The sequence below is a fragment of the Tenrec ecaudatus genome, chromosome 14, assembly GCF_050624435.1.
Source record: "Tenrec ecaudatus isolate mTenEca1 chromosome 14, mTenEca1.hap1, whole genome shotgun sequence".
NCBI classification, from domain to species: Eukaryota; Metazoa; Chordata; class Mammalia; order Afrosoricida; family Tenrecidae; genus Tenrec; species Tenrec ecaudatus.
Genome location: NC_134543.1, coordinates 70,675,669 through 70,701,141, shown reverse-complemented (window position 1 = coordinate 70,701,141; position 25,473 = coordinate 70,675,669). Strand labels below are relative to the sequence as shown.

At 41.4% G+C, this 25,473-nt stretch overlaps 2 protein-coding genes across 6 annotated transcripts in view; one reads left to right on the top strand and one right to left on the bottom strand.

The window, feature by feature from the left end:
• Positions 1-882: 882 nt before the first annotated feature.
• On the bottom strand, positions 883-24,907 carry PPP2R3C (protein phosphatase 2 regulatory subunit B''gamma). 4 transcript variants are annotated; one of them, XM_075532400.1, is made up of 13 exons: positions 24,519-24,906; positions 19,616-19,743; positions 17,995-18,099; positions 17,159-17,271; positions 16,626-16,723; positions 14,391-14,461; positions 11,829-11,961; positions 10,152-10,207; positions 9,996-10,071; positions 9,130-9,266; positions 6,834-6,971; positions 2,507-2,566; positions 883-1,164 (listed from the first exon to the last, which is right to left on the bottom strand). In XM_075532400.1, the coding sequence occupies exons 1-13, from the start codon at positions 24,574-24,576 to the stop codon at positions 976-978; spliced, it is 1,362 nt and encodes a 453-aa protein (XP_075388515.1). In that variant the 5' UTR covers positions 24,577-24,906; the 3' UTR covers positions 883-975. The 4 variants fall into 4 exon arrangements, with proteins under 4 accessions (XP_075388515.1, XP_075388516.1, XP_075388517.1 ...); XM_075532401.1 differs by lacking the exon at positions 24,519-24,906 and adding an exon at positions 24,044-24,366; XM_075532402.1 differs by lacking the exon at positions 24,519-24,906 and adding an exon at positions 23,033-23,193.
• PRORP (protein only RNase P catalytic subunit) overlaps positions 24,521-25,473 on the top strand; it is a 133,059-nt gene continuing 132,106 nt past the window's right edge. For both annotated transcript variants that reach the window (XM_075532395.1, XM_075532394.1), the window contains exon 1: positions 24,521-25,219. The gene's annotated coding sequence lies outside the window, so the exon portion shown is untranslated. The remainder of the gene's footprint in view (positions 25,220-25,473) is intronic.

The following is a 25,473-nucleotide window of genomic DNA, read 5'->3' as shown; positions in this document are numbered from 1 at the left end:
GACCTGTAGAAGGAGTGTTAAGAAGAGAGGAGGCTATCCACTATGTGGGGATTACTTTCGTGAGTAACTGCCACTTTGTCCATTGAGACCAGAGCTGGCTAACACTACTGAACATTTTGATCAAAGAATCGTCCTGGATGAGAAATAGAAATATGCAGAACAGAGTGCCAAATTGTCGTGGACTCTAGACTGTAGTTACGGAGGCTGGATGTGCCCCTGCAACTACTGCCCTGAGATCATCTTTCAACCTTAATCCAGAAATATCCCCTGAAGTCTGAAAACGGAGTAGTTTAGCTTAACTACCAATAAAGGTCTGTCATGAGCATTATACTCTTTAAAAGTTATTTATATTGGGATCAAATTGTCACAGCCTCTCAGATTAGGAACTTCAGGGGAGACCTGTGTGGACAAACAACTCAGAGAAGGTGGGTGAAGATGGTTATACACGCTAATGGTATATGTTCTGCTATGTACATTGTCAGCAACATTGAGAGAAAAACCACTTTTCTACATAGTTCAAAAGCTTACAATGGACACTTTTTTGCATAAACCACACTTACCAGAGAAGTTAAATGAGATCAGAATTTACTCTCTCCTAAAAATCAGTTATTTGGCCCTACCGTTCCAAACTAAGGAGCCTGGTGGTGTGGTTACACATTGGGTCACAAACACCAGCTCAGCAGGAGAAAGACGGAGCTTTCTACTCCTGTAAAACATTTTAGTTTCAGTCTCAGAAACCCACTGAGGCAGTTCTAACCTATCCTAAAGGGTTGCCATGAGTCAGAATCAACTCGACGGCAGGTTTGTTTTGTTTTGTTTTTTGGATGTGTGGGCAGGGGAGGCTTCTAAATCACTGCAACCAAATTTCCAGTAACCAACACATTTGCTGTATTATACAGGGATGCGGAAGCATTTTATTTAGACCATTTCTGAGAACTCTTGAAAGGTTTTCACACAGCATTCGTGTTTCCCAGATCACGCATCATCGAGGTCTGTGGAGTTTTCACTGTCATTTGCAACGAGGGCTTCCCTGTTCTCATACGTCCAGAAGCCATTGAGATCAATTAGAATGGTGGTGACCGTGTCTCCTTGATTACTGTTGATTAAGTCTTGAAGAGAGATTTTCAAAGGATCCTTTGGTTTTACCATGTCAAATATTTCATCCTGTAAGTGGGGAAAAAACGGTGAAAGCTTATTCACTTTAAGACTTTCCATGACATGAACTAAAATTCAGGGGGACACTGTGCTTATGTGAAGTGTCTGTGCGCTCGCGTTTTCTCCTTGTTCTGTCCTCACTTAGCAGGCAATCTCCTTTACCTGCAATCACAAAATTATTTCTTAGTGAAAGTCTCCTTAGCTAGGCGATAGCTCTTCTAAATTATACAAGTGCAGAAAGCGGCTCAGAGTTTAATCTGAGCTACGTTGCTAGTTAGAATGATCTAGTGCAGTGCGGTTTGCCCTTTTAGCTTCCGACACTTGGGAATGGTGGCACTGTGCACTTTCATTCTGTTGTACGCAGGGTCACTGTGGGTCAACCGACTTGAGGGCACGTAACAAGAACAACATACTCCTGCTCTCTTCTAAATGGTGATTTACTACTTAAAACCAAACATTTCAGAGTCGAGATATAAAGCTTCCCTTCCAATATTGATATCAACTTCCAGGCTTTAGGTCGCAGAGGGGAAGAACTCCGATAGTATCATGAGTGTTTCTCAGGAATACATGGCTTCTAAACTTTTCATAGTAAGATTACTCAGTATTTTAATAGTATCTAAAAGCGACAAACTGCATTAAGATTAGAAGCACACTCTGAATGTGGTCGGCGCCACTGAATTGTACATGTAGAAACTTGGGTTTATTTTTTACTATAGGTATCCTCTGCCCCTAACCCTAGCACAATTCAGGTAAATGTGTAAACTTTTAATTTTATATGTTTGCAACACCACCTTGTCTAGGGCTGTTCCTAAAATTGTCCAATGCAAACTTTTAAATTTCATTAATGTTACACCAAAATAGCCTTTCCCTTATACTTGCATGAAAGTGGGCATTTTATGTTACTCAACCTGAAACTAAATGAGTGCTGAAGACTGAGTGCTTAACAGTTGGTAAGTCTGACTGAGTAGCAGGATGTTCCAAATAGTGTCGCTTCCATGTGGCAGGATTAACGTCTCTCAACTCCTAGCAGACCAAAAACATGCTCTAATCTGAATAGTTCCCGAGTAAAGAATCCAGTTAATAGCTGAACAGTCTATGAAAGTTTGCAGGCTATATTGATTCTCTTAATTTTCAAGAAAAATGAATTAATGCTTCCAATGAGTACACAAGACTGATAAACTAAAAGTTATACAAAGCAGCAAGTCCAAATGTCTCAACTTATGATTTAAGTATCAGAATAACACCTAATAATTTATTTTTAGTACATACTTCATAGCTCATAAGCTGTTTTCAAAGAAAATTCATTTAATATAGATAATTATCTAATATGTAGATTAAAGGAAAAAGTAACCTTGACATCTTGAAATGAAACAGGATCTTGTCCATGGATTTTCATTAGTTCCTGTATGGCCTGCATTGAAAAGAAAGAAAAGTGTAAACAAAAGAAAACATGACAATTGTCCTCTTGCCCTAGTTCAGCCTTGCGTAGGTTCACTTCCTTTTCTATTGGATAACAAGCCTCATCTTGCCAATATGCTCAGCTTCCTTGATATCGTTCCATATCCAGGCAGCAAAACCTGAAAACCAGATCAGCGTAACCATTTCCTTTTCTAATCTTACAGTATAGCTACTGAGAACTTCAGATGGAAATGATAAGACTGAAAAAGAACCAGAACAATTGTTACACTCCTCCATTTTCCATAAATACTGCTCATATGTCATCCCTTCTCAAGGCTCCAACATAAAGCCTCCTTTATCTTGCCTTCTATTTGACAGGAAAAAAAGGCTGACTTTTCTTCAAATTCTTCCCTTGTATAAACTTTATCTAAAAACCCAGTTCAACTAATATTTTAAGTGATAAATCACTTACTATGCAAAATGTGAAACTTAAAATTCTTGGTAATTACTCAACTGTGACCCAAATGTTACTCTGTATCAGGTGGTTGCCCGTCTCAGAATATCTACAGAGACTAACAAGGTCAGGATCGGAGTACTCTCTTGGATCCCAGTGGTGGAATCGGAAGTATAACATCCAGCCCCTTCTATCACTCACATAAGATGAACAACTGCATTACAACCAGGCCAGGATTCCAGGATCCAGTGCCAGGACTTTTAACTTTATTTATTTAACATTTTATTAGGGACTCATACAACTCTTATCACCATCCATACATATACATACATCAATTGTGTAAAGCACATCTGTATATTCTTTGCCCTAATCACTCTTAAAGCATTTGCTCTCCACTTAAGCCCTTTGCACCAGGTCCTCTCCCCCCCTCCCTCCCCACTCCCTCATGAGCCCTTGATAATTTATAGATTGTTATTTTGTCATATCTTGCCCCATCTGGAGTCTCCCTTCACCCCCTTCTCTGCTGTCCATCTCCCAGGGAGGAGGTCACATGTGGATCCTTGTAATGGGTTCCCCCTTTCCGACCCACTCACCCTCTACTCTCCCAGTATCGCCCCTCACACCCCTGGTCCTGAAGGTATCATCCACCCTGGATTCCCTGTGCCTCCAGCTCCCATACGCACCAGTGTACAACCTCTGCCCTATCCAGTCCTGCAAGGTAGAATTTGGATCATGGGAGTTGGGGGGAGGAAGCATCCAGGATCTGGGGGAAAGCTGTGTTCATCGGTACTACATCGCACCCTGACTGACTCATCTCCTCCCCTAGGACTTTTAACTTTAGTCCATGAAATCTAACATAAATACAAATCTTTGAAAATATAGGTTCATATATGAAATAACAAATGTAAACAAAATTTAATATTCTAAGAATATTCAATCTCCAAACGAGTTGGAATATATGAAGAAAAAAGCATCAAGCTTGGAGGAAGGTGTATTAACAAGCTCTGATACGTAGATGCTCTGTACAAGTGAGGTTTGTGAGACTGCCTCTCCCCCATTTTGGACATCTTATCTGGAGAAACCAGATAGAGGACATCAAGCTTGGAAAAGTAGATCAGTGAAAAGCGGAAGAACGTCACGAGTTGCACTGAAACAAGCGGCTGCCACGAAGGACTAAGACACAGCAGGTGTGACGACTGCAGTGTCCGCTGCTGCTGCTGCTGCACAGAGGGCTGCTATGAGCTGGAAACGGAGCACCTAACAAGCGGCAGACGCTAACATCTTTGTGAGCAGGGTGGAGAGTTTAGTGTCCAAAAGATACTTTGTTTTTCTACAATTCAATGTTCATTTAATTCTGATCCAATGTGGGGACATACCTAAGAGGAACTGCTATTATCTTCTCGGATTAGCAATTGATGTAAGCCTATACAGTGGTCAATTTTTAAAGGTTTGCTAATACTGGGATTAGCATCCTTATGATATTTTGTAACTACGTAACTGAAATTTCATAATGGGAATACTTTTAAGCTATTTACCATGAAATTTATACTATGAAACTCAAAAGGACAAACTTAGTAAACAAATACCTATTTAAATATACAAAAAATATTTTTAAATGTGGGAACAAAGGCCTCCAGGGGCAAACAGGCTATGATAAAGATGGGGGAACACCATTTCATTGCTTAAAACAAAATTTCTTCCTACTGTCAAATCTTTATTGTTGATAAAAATTAGTCTTCTAAATACTAGCTCTGGAAATATGGTGATGGAGTGGCTCATTACCATAAAACTATTCTATCCAGTGGAAAAGTCACTATTCAAATTCAGGACTATCTTGTCTTTCAAGGGTTTCTTACAATGTTTGTCTTCCAAGACGTTCCTGCTCTCACACTTGCTGTTTATGAATGCTTACCAAATATAATTTGAGACCAACTGAGGCACAAAGTAGGTGCTATTTATAAATGTTTCATTCTGAAATGCAGCACAAAATTCTGGCCAGTTTGTAAGTTAAACGTTTTAGAGCAGGGGGCCCTCAAACTTTGCAAATGGGAGCCAGTTCACTGCCCCTTAGACCCGCTGGAGGGCTGGACTATAGTTTAAAAAAAAAAAATTCCTATGCACAGTGCACATATCTGATTTTGAAGTAAAAAACCAAACGGGGCAGAAACACCCGGCGGGCCGGATCAGTGTCTGAGGGCTGTAGTTTGAGGACGCCTGTTTAGAGTGTGGCAATTAAAAATTTTGCAGTTATGTAAGTCTGTAAAACTTATGTGGAAAGAGCTACCTCTCCTGATCTGTTAAACTGAAGTTTCTATAGGATCTTACGGAGTCCCGGTGGTGCTGTGGATCAAATGTCAGACTGCTAACAACACGGTTGGTGGTTCAAAGCCACCAGCTGTATTACAAAGAGAGAAAAATGCGCAGCCTGCTTTGGTAAAGATTTTATTTTGGAAATTCTATATAGGGGTTTGCTATGAATAAAAACTGACACGAGGGCACTAGGTTTGGGGTTTTATATTACACACTTATTTAATATCTTAAAGATATAACATTCCATAGTTTAATCACATCAAACAGTATTGCACAATTACTACTATAATCAGTTTCAAACATTTTCTTTCTTCTTAAACTCCTTGATATCAGCTCCCCTTTATTCCCTCCCTCCCTCACCCTACCCCAAGAAGCCCCCTTTTCCCCTCCCTATAATAGTTTTATTTTTGGTGCCATGTCTTACACAATTCAATGTATGCATTTCCATAAAAATCTGCTGTTTGATCCCACTGAGTGGGGTTATACAGTCACCAGTGCTATGCACTCTGCTGTCCTCCCCCAGCCGCCGCGCCGCCTCCTGCACCCTCAGGGAACCATTACTCCTACTACTGTTTCTGGAAGGTTATCTGTCTTGGCTTTCACGTACTGAATGATACCAATTCACATACACAAACCTAACATTAAAGAGGTAAAACAAATAAAAACCACAATTCTAAGGGGAGGATATATTAAAGAACTAGAGGAGAGTTATGTGCTTCATAGGCGCTATACTGCACCCAGGGTTGTCACCCTTTCCATAACTTTGATCACTAAGAACACAGGAATTTATTTTTAGAATTTGTTTTTATTTTATTAAAAGATCATTTTATTGGGGACTCTTAGAGTTCTTATAACAATCCATACATCAATTGTATCAAACATATTTGTACATGTTGCCATCATTATTTTGTAAACATTTACTTTCTATCAGCCCTTGCTATCAGCTCCTCTTTTTCTCCTCCATCCCACCCTTGTGACTCCTTGATATATTACAAATTATTATTTTCATATCTTATACCAACCACAGTCTTCCTTCCCCCAGTTTCTGTTGTTCATCTCCCTGGGGGTGCTGGTGGTTATGTGCCAATCATTGTGATTGGTTCCCCCTTTCTCCTCTCCCCACATTCCCACTACCCTCCTGGTATCACTACTCCCATTCCTTTCCTGGATTCCATGAGAACACAGGATTTTTTATGCACATTTGGGTCTTCAAGGAGGAATACAGCCCTTGACACATACGTAACATACATTTTAGTATTTTGCATCCCAAATTAGCTTTGATTTATCCATTTATATATATATATATATATCAGAAAGAAATTATGATATACATATTTCAGAAGGAAATTTTAAAAGTATATAAATTATATATATATCTTAATTGATATATATCTTAATTCCCTTCTGAAATCTGTTATATGAAAGCATTTTGGTGAGAAATTTACAAATCAAGTAAAACTTTCATGAGGTATTTGAAATCAAGTGGTATAAAATATCTTACATGACTGAGACTTACCCTGAAGAAATAATTAAGGGAAAAGACATTCAGATATCCTTTGTTCTCAATATCAAGTAGTTTGAAAATATACTGCAGCGCGGCGGGTTCTTTTCGGTTTTCTAATGCCAGAACGAAGTCAAGGTAGGTCTTGTAGTCCTACAACAAGGAAGGGACACTTGACTGGAATTAATCTTTAGGGGAGCATCTGATGATCTGAAGCTGTTCAGGCTACAGGGCCTAAGGTTTCCTACACAGCCACTACACATTGGTATCTTAATTTAAGCATAGTCATTTTGGCAATTATCTAGAACTAAGATATTACATTTAAGAAACTATTTTGAAATACTGTTTAAATATTACAAACTAGATGATTTTCAGTAAGGTTGCTTTTTAGGAAACCCATCTTTAGCCTGCCAGATATTCTGCAGTGAACTCAAACTGTTCTTATTCAAAAGAGAGGCAACAGGGTACAAATAAGAGGAATAAAGGCATGAAGAAAACAGAGCTTTCCCTACCCCAAGGGGAGACTCACACGTGACATCTGTTGCAGGGGGAAAAGATGACGATGACTTGGGAAAGCCTCACTTAGAAAATCAGACTGTATCCTTAGAAAGGTGCGTGCATAGGTTATGATCACGGACTTCTATATAAATTGAAGTATAACAAATTGAAGGAATGCAGCCTCATCAGAGCTGAATTCAAACCCTGGTGGTGGCCTCTAGTTTTCTCTATTACCCAGCAGTCAGCAGTGTACTAAAGGCTCCCCTCTGCCACACGTCAATAGCTGTGAGGCACAAAATAGTCTGGGAGGCTGGCCCCTCTTCCTTTGCAGTTGTCTAACAAGACTGTTTAGCAAACTATTAAAGGGGAAACGTAACACTTAAAACTGTGTTTTTTCCGACAATATGACTTAAGGATTTGCTTTGGAAAATTTGCCAGATTTGTAACCTATGTTTTTAACAGCAAAAATGGTGACTTAAAGGCTACTTACAATTTTCTCTCAAGTATGTTGCCTAACAGTGGTCAAAGGTTAAAAGTATATTACGTAACCTTTAGCAACTTACCTAGCCTCTCTAGAAGGATGCTGATTCTTAGATGTAAGTCCTAGCAGATATGGTACTATTACTTGATCTAATTTTTAAAAATTATTTGATCTAATTTAATGATTATCATCAAGATGAAAAGTCAACAGGATTTCCAAGATTGTCAGACCACCTTTTACTACTTGGCATTCCTTTGTAATAGGTACACTGATGATTACATTTTCTACTTATCTTGAGCCCATTAAGGAACTAGGACATTTAGGCAAATTTGTTAGTAGTACAGGATCTGAATCTCAGATGATTTACTTGGCGCATACTTTTCTTTGTGTGTGCCCATTGTTTTCAAGACGTGTTCCAAACGTAAACTCACTGCCATTCAGTGGGTCTCACCAGAGAGCAGCCCTACAGGATGGAGTAGGGCAAGCATCTGTCAGGCTGCCACAGCAGTGCCCCACGGGAGATGGGAGGCCTGCACCCCTGTGCTGCTATATGGCAGCCTCGTATGTAACTGCTGCACCTCCAGGGAACCTTGCAAAAATGCTACGGGGTCACATAAAAAACGGCATCTGGACTTCGTTCTCTGTCAGTCATGAGCGACCAAGCAGGAGACTGTCTGGCTACTTGAACAGAGCAATGCCGAAATCAAAGGAACTTGTTTCTTCAAGCTCATCTGGCAGTTATTCCAATAGTGAAATTGGCAAAAGGCTATAGAGTCTGACAGATCCAGCTGCTGCTGAAACCCCTGTAGAGAAACAGGCCTGTGGCCCCTTCCAGAGCTAGTCAGCCTCCCAGCAGGGCAGCATCAGAGATGAAAACAGGTTCCACGTTGGGAGCCGCGGAACGTCGGTGTTTGAGACTGCGAAGGAAAGTCCTCATGGAGATGAGAGAATGTTGGGTGGATTAAGAAGGTGAAATGAAACCAGGCAGAAAAGGTATGTCATTAAGCCCTGAGCGATGGAGCCAGCTGACGAGCAGACGTCTGACATTGATGACTCAGTAAGAAAACCACAGAAGCGATGCCCGTCCCACCTACACTTTCTTATCGTTGTAGCCTGTCCTTTTACGCGGGCATTTCTTCCTTTTCTTATGTGGCTTTGTGTTCTGCTGTTCTCCAAACTATTGTGTATTTGGATTGCAGAAGAATGTGTCATTTTTTTTCTAAATGTGCATTATTAAAAAATGTTTTGAGTGAAGCCCTGGTGTGAAATGAAGTAATAATAATGTTGAAACAGTGGCCCTGCTTCAACAAAACAAGAGACTGAGACTACTACCATTTCTCCTTCGTAAGTGAGGCACTCCTGAAAGACACGGTCTAGGAAGACATTGGTCATTGTCGCTGTTCCATAGCGGGAGAGTTCTTCTTTACTGAGCATGCCATTGTGATCCTTATCCAGGTTCAAATACTGACCTGGGGAAGAGAGACCATGAAAAGACACTTCTACCACAACAAACGAATTAAAATAATAAAAGATAGGTATTTTCATTTTTCAAACAGTAGTGCTCTTTATCAGCTACCCTTGCGATCTTGATCAGGACAACCATTACACTAGAACAGTCAGAGAAAAGCAGACGTGAAGCCACGGTGTTTGGGCTAGTTCATTTATGCCATTACTTGTTTTCAGTTGCAAACTTTTAGGACTTTCCCAGGGTTCTCAGCTGGCTGGAGGTTGGGGTCAACAAGTAGCACCGATGCGGGCACTTGAAAGCAGAGGTCAGGGATGCCCTAAAGAAGGCATCCTGGGAAGAACCACTTAACTGGATAATATAGCACAGAAAACAGGCTAATAGAGTTCAGTAACAGAGCAAACCAGGCCCTAGCCTACCTGCCTCTGGCCAGAGAACAGCATTTTATCACAATGCAAGAAATAGATGATCTGAGTCAGCAAGAAAGGATCAAAGAACATTTTCTGGTTCCATTGGAAAGTAAGAAAGTGTAGTACCTTAAAGAAGTTACAAAGAGTTTACCAAAATACAAATGTGTTGGTATTTAAACAAGGTAGTTTCAATAATCTTGAATACTAGAGCTTCAGAAAATTAGAATTGATCTTAAGGTAAATTACACTTTATATAAAATTGCTGAAAGCCAATTAACTGAGGAATAGAAAACTTTAAATTTACCATTAAGATAGGAACATACCATAAACCCTTAGGGCAGAAGGGGCTGAAAACCAATTTGTTTCTTGACTTTCCTTGGATAGTTCCTCATCCCTGAGCTAAACAAAGAGACACAATTAGAGGATAGCAGCTGTCAGGTGATAGAATTAAACCATCACCAACATAAAAACATATTTACCTCCAACAAATCATCTAGGAAGCTGCATGCTAAAATATCTTGAATTTTTATCTTCCCTTTATAGAATATAAGGAAACACAGTTACTTGATTTCACTTTCAAACAAGAGCAACTCAATTTTTAAAACGTATTTTTGAGAAGGTATGACACAATTGTTCTGTTAAAGCTTGTCAGTTCTTGTGCTCTGCAGCCTTGACTCCGTAAGGCTGTGGGGATATTGAATGACGTCACTGCATGGACGTCTACTTGTACACTCCCCTGTGTACATTCAAGTGATGTCTTTTCCAACTTACACTGAAATGAAAATCTCACCAAAACATAGTGTTAATTATTTTCTGGCTATATTTATGATAATGCTGATAATCAAATAAGGATACTATCTCCATTTTCACGTGGAAGGTTCTGGAAGCAATAGAGGCATAGTTAAGAGCAGACAGATGAAAATTTGTGTGCCACTTCTAGATAAGTAATCTATTTAATTCTCAGTTGTTTAAGCATAAAGTGTGAATAATACTTGTATCTTATGAGATTATAAGGAGCAAATGAAAGATGTCTGATATTCAAGAGTCAAAACTGGTAGCTAGTATTACTACTTTGTAAAACCTCAAGGAGAAAAGAGTCATATGTGTCTGCAGTGTAGGAGACTGAAAAAGACTGATGGGCTCAGCTGGGTGTTTAACAGAAGGAGAGCTCAGCACCTGGATTTGGGTCTCCTTCATGCCTTTCTCTGCTCCGGTAAAACACATTTAAATCTGAGCAGGTTGGGACAATTGATAAAGCATACTGTGCATGATGTCAAATTACTAAGCCTCTAATCCCCACATTTTAAGAAAAGTCAAACTCCCTTCCATAAGCCCACTCGTATTCACAGTGACTCTCTGGAACAGGGAGGGCTGCCCTGGTGGGGTCTGGGGGCTATAAATCTTGAAGGAAGTAGAAGGCATCTTTCTGCTGCATAGCAGCTGGTGGTTTTGAATCACTGACCTTGAGGTTACCAGCCTAATGTGTAATTTACTGTGCCATCAGGGCTCCCAACCCCAGTATCCAACAATTCTTGGCCACTGAGCCAATTCTGACTGATAGCAACTCTAAAGAACAAGTAGAACGGGCCCTCTGTGTTTCTGAGACCGTAACTGTTTACAAGAGTAGAAAGCCTGGTCTTCCACAGAGCAGCTGGTGGTTTCAAACTGCTGACCTCATGTTAGCAGCCCAACTTGTAACCACAACACCAGCAGGACTCCAAATCTCCATACAGGGCACTTAATTAAGAAAGAGAGACAGACATCATGGTTAAATGGTTCTTGCATATTTCTCCTCAAAAAGGGAATAGTCCTACAGCATATCACTAATCAAGGGCAGCTAGTTCTATGAGAACCAGAAGAAGCCCCACCGGTTGTTTACTGAGTTCCTAAGAGAAACTAAGAGGTTAAGTGACATTCCCACTGTGACACAGCTGCTTACAGCTGGTCCCAGTGAATGACAGGGAGCTTGAGAGATAGAAATCTACGCCAAAGCACTGTTGCTGATTTGAGTACTTCTATCCTCCCTTGAACCTCACTTGCTAATGATAATGATATTAGGAAAATAACTACAACGGCATGTTCAAGATTTTTCTCTAGAGACTGGGACTTAGAAATAATACTATTCTGGTAATCTCCAAAACAAGATTTTCTTTTACCTGTTCTTAGAGGGTCTAAAAAGAAGAAGAACTTCCTAACTGCAGTACAAACATAAAAGGAGTAAAAGGATTTTTCCAGCCCATCTAATTGTGGCAAAGTAGGGATAAGTTCCAAGATATAATTTTCTAAATCCTGAAAGAGAAAAAAGGAAAAAACTTTAAAGCATTCAATGCTCAACCATGACTCTCCATTAATTTATTGGAATATAATTTCAGTTCTAAAATTTTTTCAACATTAACAGTATATTCATGGTTATGCTGGTCATGAAACTGTTATATTATTTTTTTCTAATTAGCTTTTTATTTATTTTAAGTAACTTCCTACATAGTTCAAAATTAAAAATGATTTTAAAAGGTAATTCAGTGAAATGATACCCTCACCTATTTCTTCTCCCTAATCAAAACACCCCAAACCAAATCTACGACCGTCAGGCCAATTCAGACTCAGCGGTCCTCGCTGGAGTTTCTTCTTGAGAAGAGCTCTTCTGGGTTTGTATTTTGGCCACCAGTTTGAGTCACTCTAGCTTTCCTTCGTGTGAACGGAAATTGCCTGTAGTCTGAGACATCGTGGAAATCTACTTCTCTTTAATCGATGAATGTAAGTTTGTGTATTTATTCTGAGGCACTCATCTGTCTTTTGGTAGATGGGATAGCGAATGTGAATGTGTTGGCAGTTCTCTGATTGCACACAGAGGCAGGTCAGGCTGGTGTGGGCTGCTGCCTACAGATGACCAGGTGGTACAGGAGTGGACAGTGACCCTCCCCTACAAGGTGGGGCTGCAGGAGGTACAGGTATAAGCGGGTTGCGGGGGCATGGCCACTGTCTCCTTTCTTGTCACCATGCACTCATGTGCCAGGACGATTGAATGCTTCATGCAAAAGTTGAAGATGTCTGTGTGTCCAGCTAGTTTAATTTTTACCCATCTGTCTCTCCTCACAAACTCTGGTTTAGTTAGTGTCTTCTCCTAGTCTGCATTCTCTCTTATGAAACCTCTAACTTAGCGTTCTAAGATTATCATGTTTTATTTATTTATTTTAAATATATTTTTCCTCTGTATGTTTCATTTGGTCTCTTGTGTCTGTGTCACAGAGGGTCTGGGTAGATGTCTGTCTAGTTCACCATCTTGCTGGAAGTCTAAAACTAAAATGTTAAGCCTCATTTAGCTACTATCTGCCCTTTACTTCCTGCCCCCAATCTAGTAGCAAGTTTTTTTTGTCTTTTTCTTTGAGGTCAGGATAAGGCACGGGAGGAGAAGGCATCCTAATTATTCTGTATTTTGAATAATGTATTTCTAGCTTTCTCCACAGCTGCCTCGGCCCAGGGTCTCATGTCTGCACTACTGCAGCTGCCTCCTCATGACTCCTTCCCTAAATGTCTTACAATCCATTCTCTATACCAGGGGTCCTCAAACTTTTTAAACTGGGGGCCAGTTCACTGTCCCTCAGACCCACCCGTTGGAGGACCGGACCATAGTTTTAAAAAAACCCCAAAACTATAAATAAATTCCTATGCAGACTGCACATGTCTTATTTTGAAGTAAAAAAACAAACGGGGCAAAAAACCCCAGTGGGCCAGATACCTGTCCTCGGTGGGCCTGCTCTACACAGTAGCTTGAGTGGTATTTTAACATGTAATCACATCCTGAAAAATGGAGCATAAACGTTTCAGTAGCTTCTCGTTAACCTCAAAATAACGTCCAACCTCCTTACTGTGGTCTTGAAGGTCCGATGTGTGACTCTCTCTGGTTTTTCTGACTTCATCTCCTTCACTCTAACCCCTGCTCATGTGCTCAGACTCTCTACACTTTCCTTCTGCCTAGAATAGAATAACTTTGACTTTGCCTTGGAGACATTCCATTTGCTGTAGCTTCCTTTATACAGTATCTTCAAAAAGCTTAGGATGTTTTATTCTGCATCGCTACAGCTCACGCATTATTTCAGAGAAAGAGCCCCAGCTTACTAAAGCAGCCCTCTTAGGTTTAGCTCACCAAACTCTGCTCCTTCATCATCCTGTATGTTCTCTGTACGACTTGCCACTATTTAAAATTACTTTGTTTATATTCATTCTCAACTCCCTTCCCTCCCCCACATCTCTAAAAAGGAGTCTATATTGGGGGGGAGGGGAGTACGTCTATGTAGTTTAGATAACAACATTTCCAAGAAGCAAAGACATTGGAATCATGAAGTTATAATTATGTATTGACAACCTGGATCCATCTACATTAGCACCTAATTTATAGGTGACATACAGTCACATTATTTTTTCTTATATTTTCTAAGGAAAAATTTGTGGTCCTGACATTTAAAATAATCATATAATGGAGTCTTTCCTGTCTGAACAATTTTTAATCCTATTCTTGTACCTTGACCTTTAACAGCATTTTTAAAAGCTATAGAAAAAGCTAAATGAAAATATTTTTTCCTAAAGAGAAGTTTTAATGACCAAGTTCACATTTTTGTTAGTAACACATTGTAAAAATTCAAAAAGAGAAGCAAATAATGATCACCAGTAATTACTGTTAACATTTTGATGTATAACCAATGAAATAGGCGAATACTTACAGATTCCCGAAGGTAGCCTTGTCCAGCAACGTCATATAAACTGAGTCCTATTCTGGTTTGATGAAGCCAAACTGACAATAAATAAAATGAAATGTAACTATTAAGAGCTATCCAACAGCATATACAGATGAAGGGAGAGAAAGAGCTAATGCAATAATTCTATAAACCTAACTCTTTTCACGTTACTTATTCATAAACTCCGTATTTTCAAAACAAAACCAACATACCATAGAATTAACAGCAGATGTCAACAATTCTACCGTGTTTAATGGCAGAATGAAACTCGGGCCCTTGAGGGTATTGTTTACCTGTTATACTTGGTACTGCACCAAACAGGGGCAGCTCATGTATTATCATACCTATAATGAAGCTGATTTTATTCTACTGAGACTCATTAGAGCAGCCAAATTATTAGTTAAAGAAGAAACACAGCACTTCACAGACTTTCAGGGTACTTATTAGGATCACGACTCTCTAATTTTAAGTAAATGTTACTTCAAACTGGTCAGCTTCAGTTATGGGTTTGAAACTACTTTTCAGGCAATCTAATACAGTGGTGAGGGAAAATTACCAGCAAATCAACATTAACTTATTTCCATGTAACCATACATTAAAACTCTTGGTTCTGTGGGAGAGAGGGAGGCGGGCGAAAGGAAGTGGGTGTTAACAAACCCAGGGACAAGCGAACAAGTGATCCAAATTGGTGGTGAGGAGAGTATAAGAGGCCTGGTAGGGCTTGATCAAGGGCAATGTAACTGAGAGGAATTACTGAAACCCAAATGAAGGCTAAGCATGACAGTGGGACAAAAGGAAAGTAAAAGAAATAGAGGAAAGAACTAGGAGGTAAAGGGCATTTATAGAAATCTAAATAAAGGCATGTACATATGTAAATATATTTATATATGACAATGGGGAAATAGAGCTATGTGCATATATGTATAGGCTTAGCATTAAGGTAGCAGATGGCCATTGGGCCTCTATTCAAGTACTCCCTCAATGCAAGAACACTTTGTTCTATTAAACTGACATTCCATGATTATCACCTTCCCGACACAATCGCTGAAGGCAAAGCGGGTGCATAAGCAAATGTGGTGAAGAAAGCTGATGGTGCCCGGCTATAAAAAGATGTAACGTCTGGGGTCTTAAAGGCTTGAAGATAAACAAGCAGCCATCTAGCTGAGAAGCAACAAAGCCCATGTGGAAGAAGCACAACAGCCTGTGTGATCACAAGCTGTCGATGGGATCAGGTATCAAAGAACAAAAAATCATATCATTGTGAATGAGAGGGAGTGTGGAGTGGAGAACCAAAACCCATCTGTAGGCAGCTGGACATCCCCTTACAGCAGGGTCACAGGGAGAAGAGGAGCCTGTCAGGGTGAATACAGCAACGATGAAACACACAACTTTCCTCTAGTTCTTGAATGTTTCCTCCCTGCCACTATCATGATTCCAATTCTACCTTACAAATCTGGCTAGATCAGAGATGTACACTGGTATAGACAAGACCTGGAAACAGGGAATCCAGGACAGATAAACCCCTCAGAACCAATAATGAGAGTAGCGATACCAGGAGGGGAAGGGGAAGGTTGAGGGAGGAAAGGGAACCGATCACAATCATCTACATATAACTTCCTCCCAAGGGGATGGACAACAGAAAAGTGGGTGAAGGACGACATCGGTCAGTATAAGACATGGAAAAATAATAATAATTTATAAATTATCAAGAATTCATGAGGGAGGGTGGGGGAGATAAGGGGAAAAACGAAGAGCTGACACCAAGGGCTCAAGTAGAAAGGAAATATTTTGAGAATGATGATGGCAACAAAAGTACAAATGTGCTTGACACCATGGATATGTATGGATGGTGGTAGGAATTATACGAGCCCCCAATAAAATGATTTTAAAAAGAAAAAAAATCAGAAGTATAGTGCAGAGTTTTGTACACCCTAATCACCTTTTAAAAAAGTAAATAGAACTCTTGGTTCAGCTTTTAATATTTGTAGTTAACTAGTATCTTTAGGGCACATGAGTGTGATTTTTGTTTTTCTTTCCAATAATGAACTCAAATTTATGGCAGAAAAATGAGCTAGGACAGAGTCAAAATAATAACACAACAAATCTCAATCAAAAGGTAGGCAATTCTGCCATTCCTATTGGATCAGTTGAGTTGCATGAAAGAGCGACTATAAACTCATGGACTCAAAACAGTATACAGCCACAGTGAAACTGCATTACCTTTTCTCATCACGTAGTTGAAGAACTGCATGATAGAAATTCTTCCATAGGAATCTGTATGAAGGAGTTTAGCAAAGACTTTTGCTGTGAAAAATTGCCTAAGAGAAGGAAGAAAAGATTAAAATCTGCTAACATAATATAAAAACAATTTCTGTATCAATTAGTAAATAATAGCTTGAATGGTACGAATTAGCAAATAAGTGAATTATTAAATGAAGTGAAAAAAATCATTGAGAATTAGACTACTTATATCAAAACCTAAAATATTAAGCCATACATATTCTCATTCTTCTTTTTCTTTGCATCTTTTTTGTCTACGAATCAAGGCTTATAATGTTATTAATAATCTATATTATTTCTTTTAATAACTTCACAGCAATAATTTTTCATGCTTATAGAAAACCATATTTCATTTAAGAATGCTAACTGACTCCAAATGTCAAGCCACTGGGATACATTTTCCTTAACACTTATTTGAGGCATTTAAAAACACTTAACATCATGTACTCCTTGGTTAATGATCTTATGCTTACTTGCACTTTGGTCCAGCTTTTTCACCAACCTTCAAAAAATTTTCGTAATTTATCATTGCTTCATCTCCTATCATAGGTGGTGTCTGGTGTTTGTCCAGCAAGAACCATAAATTCTTAGGAGAAATGCAGACATGAAGTTGTCTTACGTTAACAAAATTTAAAAACACACTAAACATGTCATTTCCATTATGATGAAAGACTGATAGCAGAGTTTTTAACAAGATGAATCTTATTCCTTGTTATTCTTTTGATGATTAATAACAATAAAAACGGCTAACATTTATTGAATGCCTACTAAGTCCTAAGTTCTCCTATATACCCCAAACCAACACCCTAGGTGCGCTCACACACACAGTAATCCTGGAGGGAGAGAGGATCACTGTCATAGGATTTCCTAGCTGTGGACGCGCAGAGAAGCAGGCTGCCACATCTTTCTCTGTGGAGCGGCGGGTGGCTTCTATGCTGACATCTGGATCAGCAGTTAAGCCCTTGAACCACTCACTATGCTATCAAGGCTCCTCTTCCTACATTGTCTCTTTAATCCATGCTCTCCCTTTCACAGGGGAGAACTGAAGCACAGCGATGGAAAGTCTTTTGCTGAATGTCATACACAAGAGCCAGGATTTGAAGACAGTGTCACCTAGACACAGTGTGACCCTACAGCAGTGGTTCTCATCTTGCTGCGTTAGAATCACCTAGAGACTTAAAACGCATGCACGCGCCAGAGCCTGAGCTTTCATCCACTCATACCGACTCCAGTGAGAAGCACCGTGCACGATGGCAGGAGTCCACGTAAGAAATGGTTAACATCTAAAGCAACATTTCACTCGTCTTACCTGTAATTCTTCATTATCTAACAGTTCTCTGCTTTTCCTTTGCAGAAAAACAGCTCTGGATTCCTCTCTTAATTTCTGCAGTAAGACTTCATCTTCAGCTGGCAGCTAAAAATACATTGTAGAATTTTGTTGTTTTTAAGATACAAATTTTAGAAAATGTGCTTGAGGAAATAAGTATCATTTACCTTAGTAATTCACTTTTATTAATATCTTACTTCTTAAGAACGCCAGCTAAGCAAAATTTTACTATCTTTGAAAATAATGTTAAAAATTAAATTAGTATAGAATAGGCTCAAGAGAAACCCACCCAAGAATGCAAAGTTAATTCTTCTCCGTGGTTGCTGTTTCCATGCTATTAGTATTTATTTCGTCTTTTCTTTTCACTACATGTCACTGTCAGCAACACACAGCTTTCTTAACATCCTTTAAATCTGTAACCTTTATGTGTGCTCTTTGTAATGTTCTCAAGTCACATGATTCCACAATGCTCTTAAGTCACGAGTGCAGTATGTTTAAGGCATTATGTTGCTTCTATAATAATTCTTAAGCCACTGATGCAAGTTACTTATAATGTGACTCAGAAGTAAAACATCTTTAAGCTTAGCCAGAGAAAAATGTATGTGAAAAAAATGTGGTAATCAACCTTTAAATTGGGCCATCTCAGCATGCTGACAAACAAAAAGATAACAGGGTTAATCTTCGTAAACTAGCCTCGAGACATAAATTTAAAAAACCTTCCTAATCTCTAGCCTTACAGAAAAGATGCAACATTTGACTAATCTCTTACCCTGGTGAAAAATATAATGTGCCGGTCCTTGAAGTCACAATGGACCTAACATGAAGCCAAGGTGAGAAATTCACAAATTCTGAATTTCAGCTCAGTCACCATGAGAAGGCAGTCAAGAGTGCCTGCCTGTCAGCTCTGACATTCTCTGAGGAGGAGGAGACCCTGCCAGAGTTGTAGGCTGGACATACTGTTCAGCCGTGTTGATCTTGGATTCTAGCTACAAGGGACCTTCACCAAGTTCGAACGATGGTCAAGCCTTCAGCCTGAGACTACTTATCAAAGGAAACACTGAAGATGTGGAGTCTAATCACTGAACTAGCATTGCAGTTAGTTCTGATTCTCTAGTTCTAACTAAACATTGTGAGGTGTTACATGCATGCCTTGCTGACAACACTACTTTGCAATAAACTGAGTTTATGTATGATAAATCTGAGTATCTTTCTATTAATTCCTAAGATGAACATTAAATCCTACATGACACCATTTCAAAAATTTTAACAATTTGGGCTCAAGGAAATATATATATATATAATGTTTTTCTAAGTTTACCATTCTTGAACTATTTCACACTTGAGTAAAAAAACATTGACACCTTGAGTAACGCAAGTAACCATGTAAGCTGGAGTCTTATAAAAAAGAAGAGTGCAACTTATACTAAAATTCAAGATTTTATCAGGTCCAAAATGTTTCACAATAGTGAGAAGATCAGACTACAATGAAAGACTACATATATAAAATTTAAAACAGAATGCTCGATTTATTTTTTAAAATATAAACTTTGGTCCAACTTTTCAAATGATAAAAGCTACAAGGAATTGCTTAGATAACACTTACTCTATAATAAAATCGAGGAATGGTCTTATAGAACTCATTTGTGTTTCTTCTACCTCCTTTCCACTCTGAATAGTACTTGGTAAATAAATCCATTTCTTCATCTTTTGATTCTTGCTCACTTTTTTTCCCTGGTAATAAGACAGGTCAAGCAGTGTTCCAGTCAGTAATTATTTTCACTCAGGTCAACCTAGGCACTACAGGCAAATGAAAACAGGGCTAAAAGGCCTTCTCAGTTATGTTTAGACACCGAACACCTATATTAACACCTTTACACTACCCAGAATCACTACCTCCCACTGTAAACAGTTTCACTTACATATTGTGGTAGATACATTATTTTATGTCAACATGTCAACTTGATAAATGAGTCTAGGGGTGGAGTCTAGCCTGTCAATCAGGTCACAGCCTGATGATGCCTTCTTGTGGGCGTAGCCTTTTCATGAAGATTCTGTGAACTTCCTTTCTTTCTCATTGGAGGTGGGTCACCCTTTCTCTTTGCTTCACCTTCCTGTTGACAAGCCAAATGGAGCCAAGCTGATGGCAGCCAGAGCCCTGGAGAAGTGTCCACCGCCACTGGATCCACAAGACTTTGCACCCACCAGCCTGTAATCTTCCTGCACTCTGTATCATGGCATGTGACTTCATGAGTTTGAAGAGTCAGATTTCAAGTTTATGGACCAGTGTTGGACTTACAGGCTAATATCGGACTTATGGACTTGATCTGGACTGGACATTTTCTTAATACACAATTACTCTTTGATATAAAGCTCTTTTTAATTCATATATGCCCCTTGATTTGTTCCTCTAGTCAACCTGGTCTAACACACATACATAGCCTCTTCTCAAAATGTTTCTTCTATCATTATAGCTTGTCTGTTCCTTAAGATGTTGCCTGTCCTATAGGCTTCTTAAATATTTCTTAATTCAGTCATCCAAAAATATTGACTGAGCACCATAAAGTTACAGTCCTGGAAACTCCCAGGGGCAGTTCGACTCTGTCCTACAGGGCTGCTGTGAGTCAGCATCAACTAGATGGCAGCAAGTTTGGTTTTCTGGTTTACGATGTATAGAGTGCTATACTAGAGCCTGGAGAGAACAAAGCAGGCTCAGCCCTTGACCTCATGGAGTTTCAGTCTGTCCCTTCCAAATGACTGCATCTCTAACACAAAATTCCTCCTTCTGAAGCTGACACAAGGTATTACCACTCAACCCACTTGCTGCTGGCATCCACCAGCCTCCTCCAGCTGTTCCTCTACATTATGTATGGACCAGAGCAATGGGTACCTGGTGTTTTTCACCTCCCAGTCCTGAGATCATCTAGGGAGAATTAAACATTTACGTGGCAGATCTTGACCCCTCAGTTCTAAAGAATTGCAATCTACTCATTTCTGACACCGAGTACTGTGGCAAGGCCAGGGATTTCATCTGCTCCTCTTCTGAAAACAAAGTCTATCACCATATCAGACTACAATTTTCAATTCGTTTTGTTGAAACAAACAGAGCCAAACCCACTGCTGTTGATGTAAATGCATAGCCACCTTACATGACAGAATAGTCCTCCCTCATAGCTATCATTTTTGTGGAAGAGAATTACCACATCTTTCCACTATGGAGGGGTGATTTCAAACCACCAACCTTTAGGTTTCCAGTCAAGCACTCATATCCCACTACCCCTGAGTCATCTCTGATTCTTGGTGACCTAGTAAATCTTTGTGGGAGGACACAGTCTCCTCTTTCCCCAGGAAGCAGCTGGGGACTTTAAAGTGCCAACCTGTGGCTAGCAGCTCAATGACTACAGGAAAGCACACTCACGGCTCTTTAAAAAGTACAGTCATGGGAGGGGCAGTGGGGAGCGAGGGGGAAAAGGAGGACCTGAGGCAAAGGGCTTAGGTGGAGAGCAAATGCTTTGAAAATGATGAGGGCATAGAATGTACAGGTGTGCTTTATACAATTGATGTATGTATATGCATGGATTGTGATAATGAGTTGTCTGAGCCCCTAGTAAAATGTTAAAAAAAAAAAGTAGCTACTGGCAAGTAAGTTCAAAAGGCAGCTGTGAAGTCTCATTAGGCAATATTTCTACTTAGTCCAATGCCTAGCCCCAAAGCTAGACACTAAGCTGCAAATTACAAGGTCAGCAGCTTGAACCTACCAGTAGCTCTCTAGGATAAAGAAGAGGCTGTCTATTCGCATAATGATTTGTAGCTTCTGAAACTCACGGGCAGCAGTTCTGCTTTGTCCTCTGGGGCTGTTTTGAGTCACAATGAACTCGATCCTATTTAAGGTTTCTAAGGCTGTACATCTCCACAGGAACAGACAGTTTAATCTTTCTTCTGTAGAGGAGCTGGTGGATTTGAACCACAGACCTAGAGGTTAGCAGGCTTATGCTTACAGTGTCACCAGAGTAGGTGCTAAATAAATGTTTTCTGAAATTTATTAGTAAATGGATTACCCCTAAACCATCCTGAATGCTTCAGGGTAGTAACTGTGCATATTGCAGGAACCATTCTCTGAGGGGGAGGTTTTAATTTATTTGACTTTGTAGCTAGTCAGAACCCACACGTATTAAGAAAACCAGGTGTTGAATGACAACTCAGCCAGAGGAAGAACAACTGTTGACACAGAAGAGAGGGGCCATCTGCAGAGTGCAGGGGTCTAGCACAAAAGGTGGGACCGAATGAGAGATTTGTACAATTTGTACAAATGGGGCCGGACCAAGCAGGGCTTCATTCTGTTGTGATAGGGTCGCCATGGGTCAGAACTGACTCGATGGCACCTAGTAACAACTACGACAACATCTAATTTACTGATTTAGTTTATGGGCTCGCTCACATTAAAGGGCAATTTCTACAGGGGCAGAGATGTTTGTCTGCTGTGTTCACTGCATAGTCTAGAATAGTATTTGACACAAAATAGATATGCAACGATTATCAGAGAAAAGAGTGAAGTGGGTTCAAAAGGAAGGGGAGGAGAACGTGGGCAAAGGCACAAGGAGAGACACTTATTTTGAGAAGTTTTCCTTGGGTTACTCATGGGCTGCTAAACACACAAGGTCGGCAGTTTGAACCCACCAGCCTCTCTAAAGAAGGATGGGGCTCTATGCTCCCGTACAGATTTACAACTCCGCAACACACAAGGGACAATTCTACTCTGTCCTATAGAAATACTATGAACTGGAATCAGCTCGATGGCAGTGAATTTGGAGTTTGAGGGTTCGGGGAAATCTGTCCAAAACAAGTGGGATTTGGGATCAACTGTTTTGCTTTTATTTTTCAAAGATATGGGAATATTACTGCATGTTATGGAGCCCTGGTGGTGCAGTGGTTACAACTTGGGCTGCGATCCACAGGGTAGGCAGCTCCTTGGGAGAAGGATTAAGCTTTATACTTTTCTAAACAGTTAGTGCAGGAAACTCACAGGGGCCGCTATGACTCAGCTGTTACTGGATGGCAGTGAGTTGTCCGTGCTGTTAGAAAGGATCAGGAACAAAAAAAATCTAAATATGCACGATGGAAGGATAACGCAGGCGTGAACTCGGCGAAGAGACGGAAGGGAGTGCTTTACTGTGTCAGACAGGGCCATCACAGTTTTAAAAGTGGCGGCAACATATCAGGGCAGCTGCAGGCACAGAGGGAAATGGCAAATGAGAACTGGTGAGGTTTGAGACAGCTTCTATTGTCTAAATGATATAAAACCTAACGCCATCAGCTGAAAGTAAGGGATGTGTAGGACATACAAGTGGGTACCCCCCAAAACTTGGAATTTTTTTCAAAGCTATGTATTCAATTTTTTTTCTAAAACAACCTTATCACCTTCAATGTACTCTCCATTACACTTAATACACTTGTCAAATCTGTGACTCCATTCTTGAAAACATTCTTCAAACTCATCTGTCTGGGTGGCTGACAGCACCTCCCTCGTTTTTTCCCTTCACCTCTTCTACATCGTCAAATCATGGTCCTTTCATGTCCCTCTTCATTTGCAGAAACAAAAAGAAGCCGCACACAGCAAGGTCAGATGAGTCAGGCGTGCGGGGCAAGAGAGGCAGGCTGTATTTAGCCAAATACTGGCACACTGAGATGGCTGTGGGAGCAGGTGCATTGTTGTGGTGGCTAAACCAGTCCCCTGTCCGCCGCAAATCAGGCCCTTTTGGCCACACAGTTACTCAAGCTTTTCAGAACCTCTAAATAGAAAGTTTGGTTAACAGTCTGACCCGGTGGAACAAAAACCAAATGCACTATGCCCCTCACATAAAAAATACAAACGAGCATCGGTCTTGGTGTACCCCCTGCGTATTGGTGGTTTGAGGAGGAAGGAGGAGAGCTACAAAAATGGCCTTAGCGTGCAGGAAGAGTTAATGCGCCAGGAAAAGTGAGGACAGGGCCTGGTTTGAGTCGGAGAACAAGAATCACAAAGCAAACGACTCACCACGGCTCTGCTTTTTTCCGGTCCCTTTCAGCTGCCCTGGGTGCAGGAAGAAGATGAAGGGTGGATTTAAGCAGATGGGTTAATGGCCAAGTGTGGAGGGGAAAGGATGCGGTAAACAAGAGACTGTGAAGCCGAAAATGGTTACGGTGGGAAATAAATCAGCCCGGGACAGGGAGAACAGAGGGAGGCGGCTGGGCCATTGGCGTATCAATCCTGGTGGGTTCCGTTACTTGGCATGACAAGTCTGGGTCAGGGCGTCGGATGGTTGTCTACGAGGGCTTTTCCGTCCCCTCAATCCATTCCCAGGGAGGCTGGCGGGGGTCAAACCGCTCAGCGTCCCGGAGCCACCCTCCACCCCGCCCCCTGGGCCGGGAGAGGCTCCCGACGCGCGGAGCGGCTTTCCCAGCGGCCCCTCCCCCGCGATTCCCGTCCACTCCCCGCGGCGAGCGCCGGGCTGCCCGGAGGGCGGCCTCACCCTTCGTTTCGGCGGCGGGCGTCGCCAGCCGCCGGCGGAGCGCTTCCTTCCAGTCCATGGCGACGCCCGCGCTGCAGCGCCGGCACGTGCCGTTCAGGGTCCACGGCACGCCCGCGACCCGCGCAGCGGCCCGACGGCTCAGCCCCCTGAAGGTGGGAAAAAGCCGCTCAGCCGGCCATCTTGGACAGGGGCGGAAGTGCGAGTTAATGAGGAAAAAGGTGCCACCCCCCGCCCCCAGATCCAACCCTCTCGATTGCTGGAGCGGCTTCGGGAAATACGGAGATTAAGGACGGAGAGCGGACGTGGCGGAATATGGAAAATGAGCCTCCTGAAGGAGGGTTCCCAACGTCACCTCCCGATTTTGAAGGCCCGGGATAAGGAAGCCCGCGCTTTTATTTTCCCGTCTCAGTGCTTCAGCGCGTGCGTCCCACGTGACTCGGGAGCGTACTCGCGTTTCCGGTTCCGGGGGAGGGCTTTCTCCCCTTTCATTTTTCCGTCTCATTGTTCATTGCTGACATCTGGCGGCCCCAACATCTCCCTGACTCGTGTACACGTTCTCAACAGCCGCCTTCCGCCACTAGAACCACTTCCCGGCAGAGCGCCGGCGTCCGTTAGGGGGCGCCCGCGAGCCTGTGGCGCGGTGCATTGTGGACGCTGTAGTTTTCGCCCATCCTACGGCTGCGTGACGCGGGAGTGCCGCGGTAAGTTGTGAATGAAGTCCATTGCGCTCGTGGCCAGTCCGTACCAGGCTGGGCTGTGCCCTTGTGCCCTTTTGCCCTCCCTTGCCTACTTGCGAAGCTGACTCCGCTAACCCCGCTCCCCCGTGCCCCATCTGACCCGTCTGGCGGCCGGGGAAGGTTGAGGGCCCCTAGATGGTGACTTTTCGCTACCGGTTTTGCTGCCGGTGGGGGGGTCTGGGTTTCCTAGGTGTTAAGTCGCTGTTTTCTACTTGTCC

What these genes read in the sequence shown, in the direction of transcription:
- PPP2R3C (XM_075532400.1), bottom strand. Translation starts at nt 24,576, where the DNA reads ATGGACTGGAAGGAAGCGCTCCGCCGGCGGCTGGCGACGCCCGCCGCC. An exon ending in TAGATAATGAAGAATTACAG is followed by an intron (nt 17,272 to 17,994) that starts GTAAGACGAGTG and finishes ATTTCTCCTAAG; the next exon opens with AATTTATGGTTCTTGCTGGA. An exon ending in CAACTACGTGATGAGAAAAG is followed by an intron (nt 14,462 to 16,625) that starts GTAATGCAGTTT and finishes ATTTATTGTCAG; the next exon opens with TTTGGCTTCATCAAACCAGA.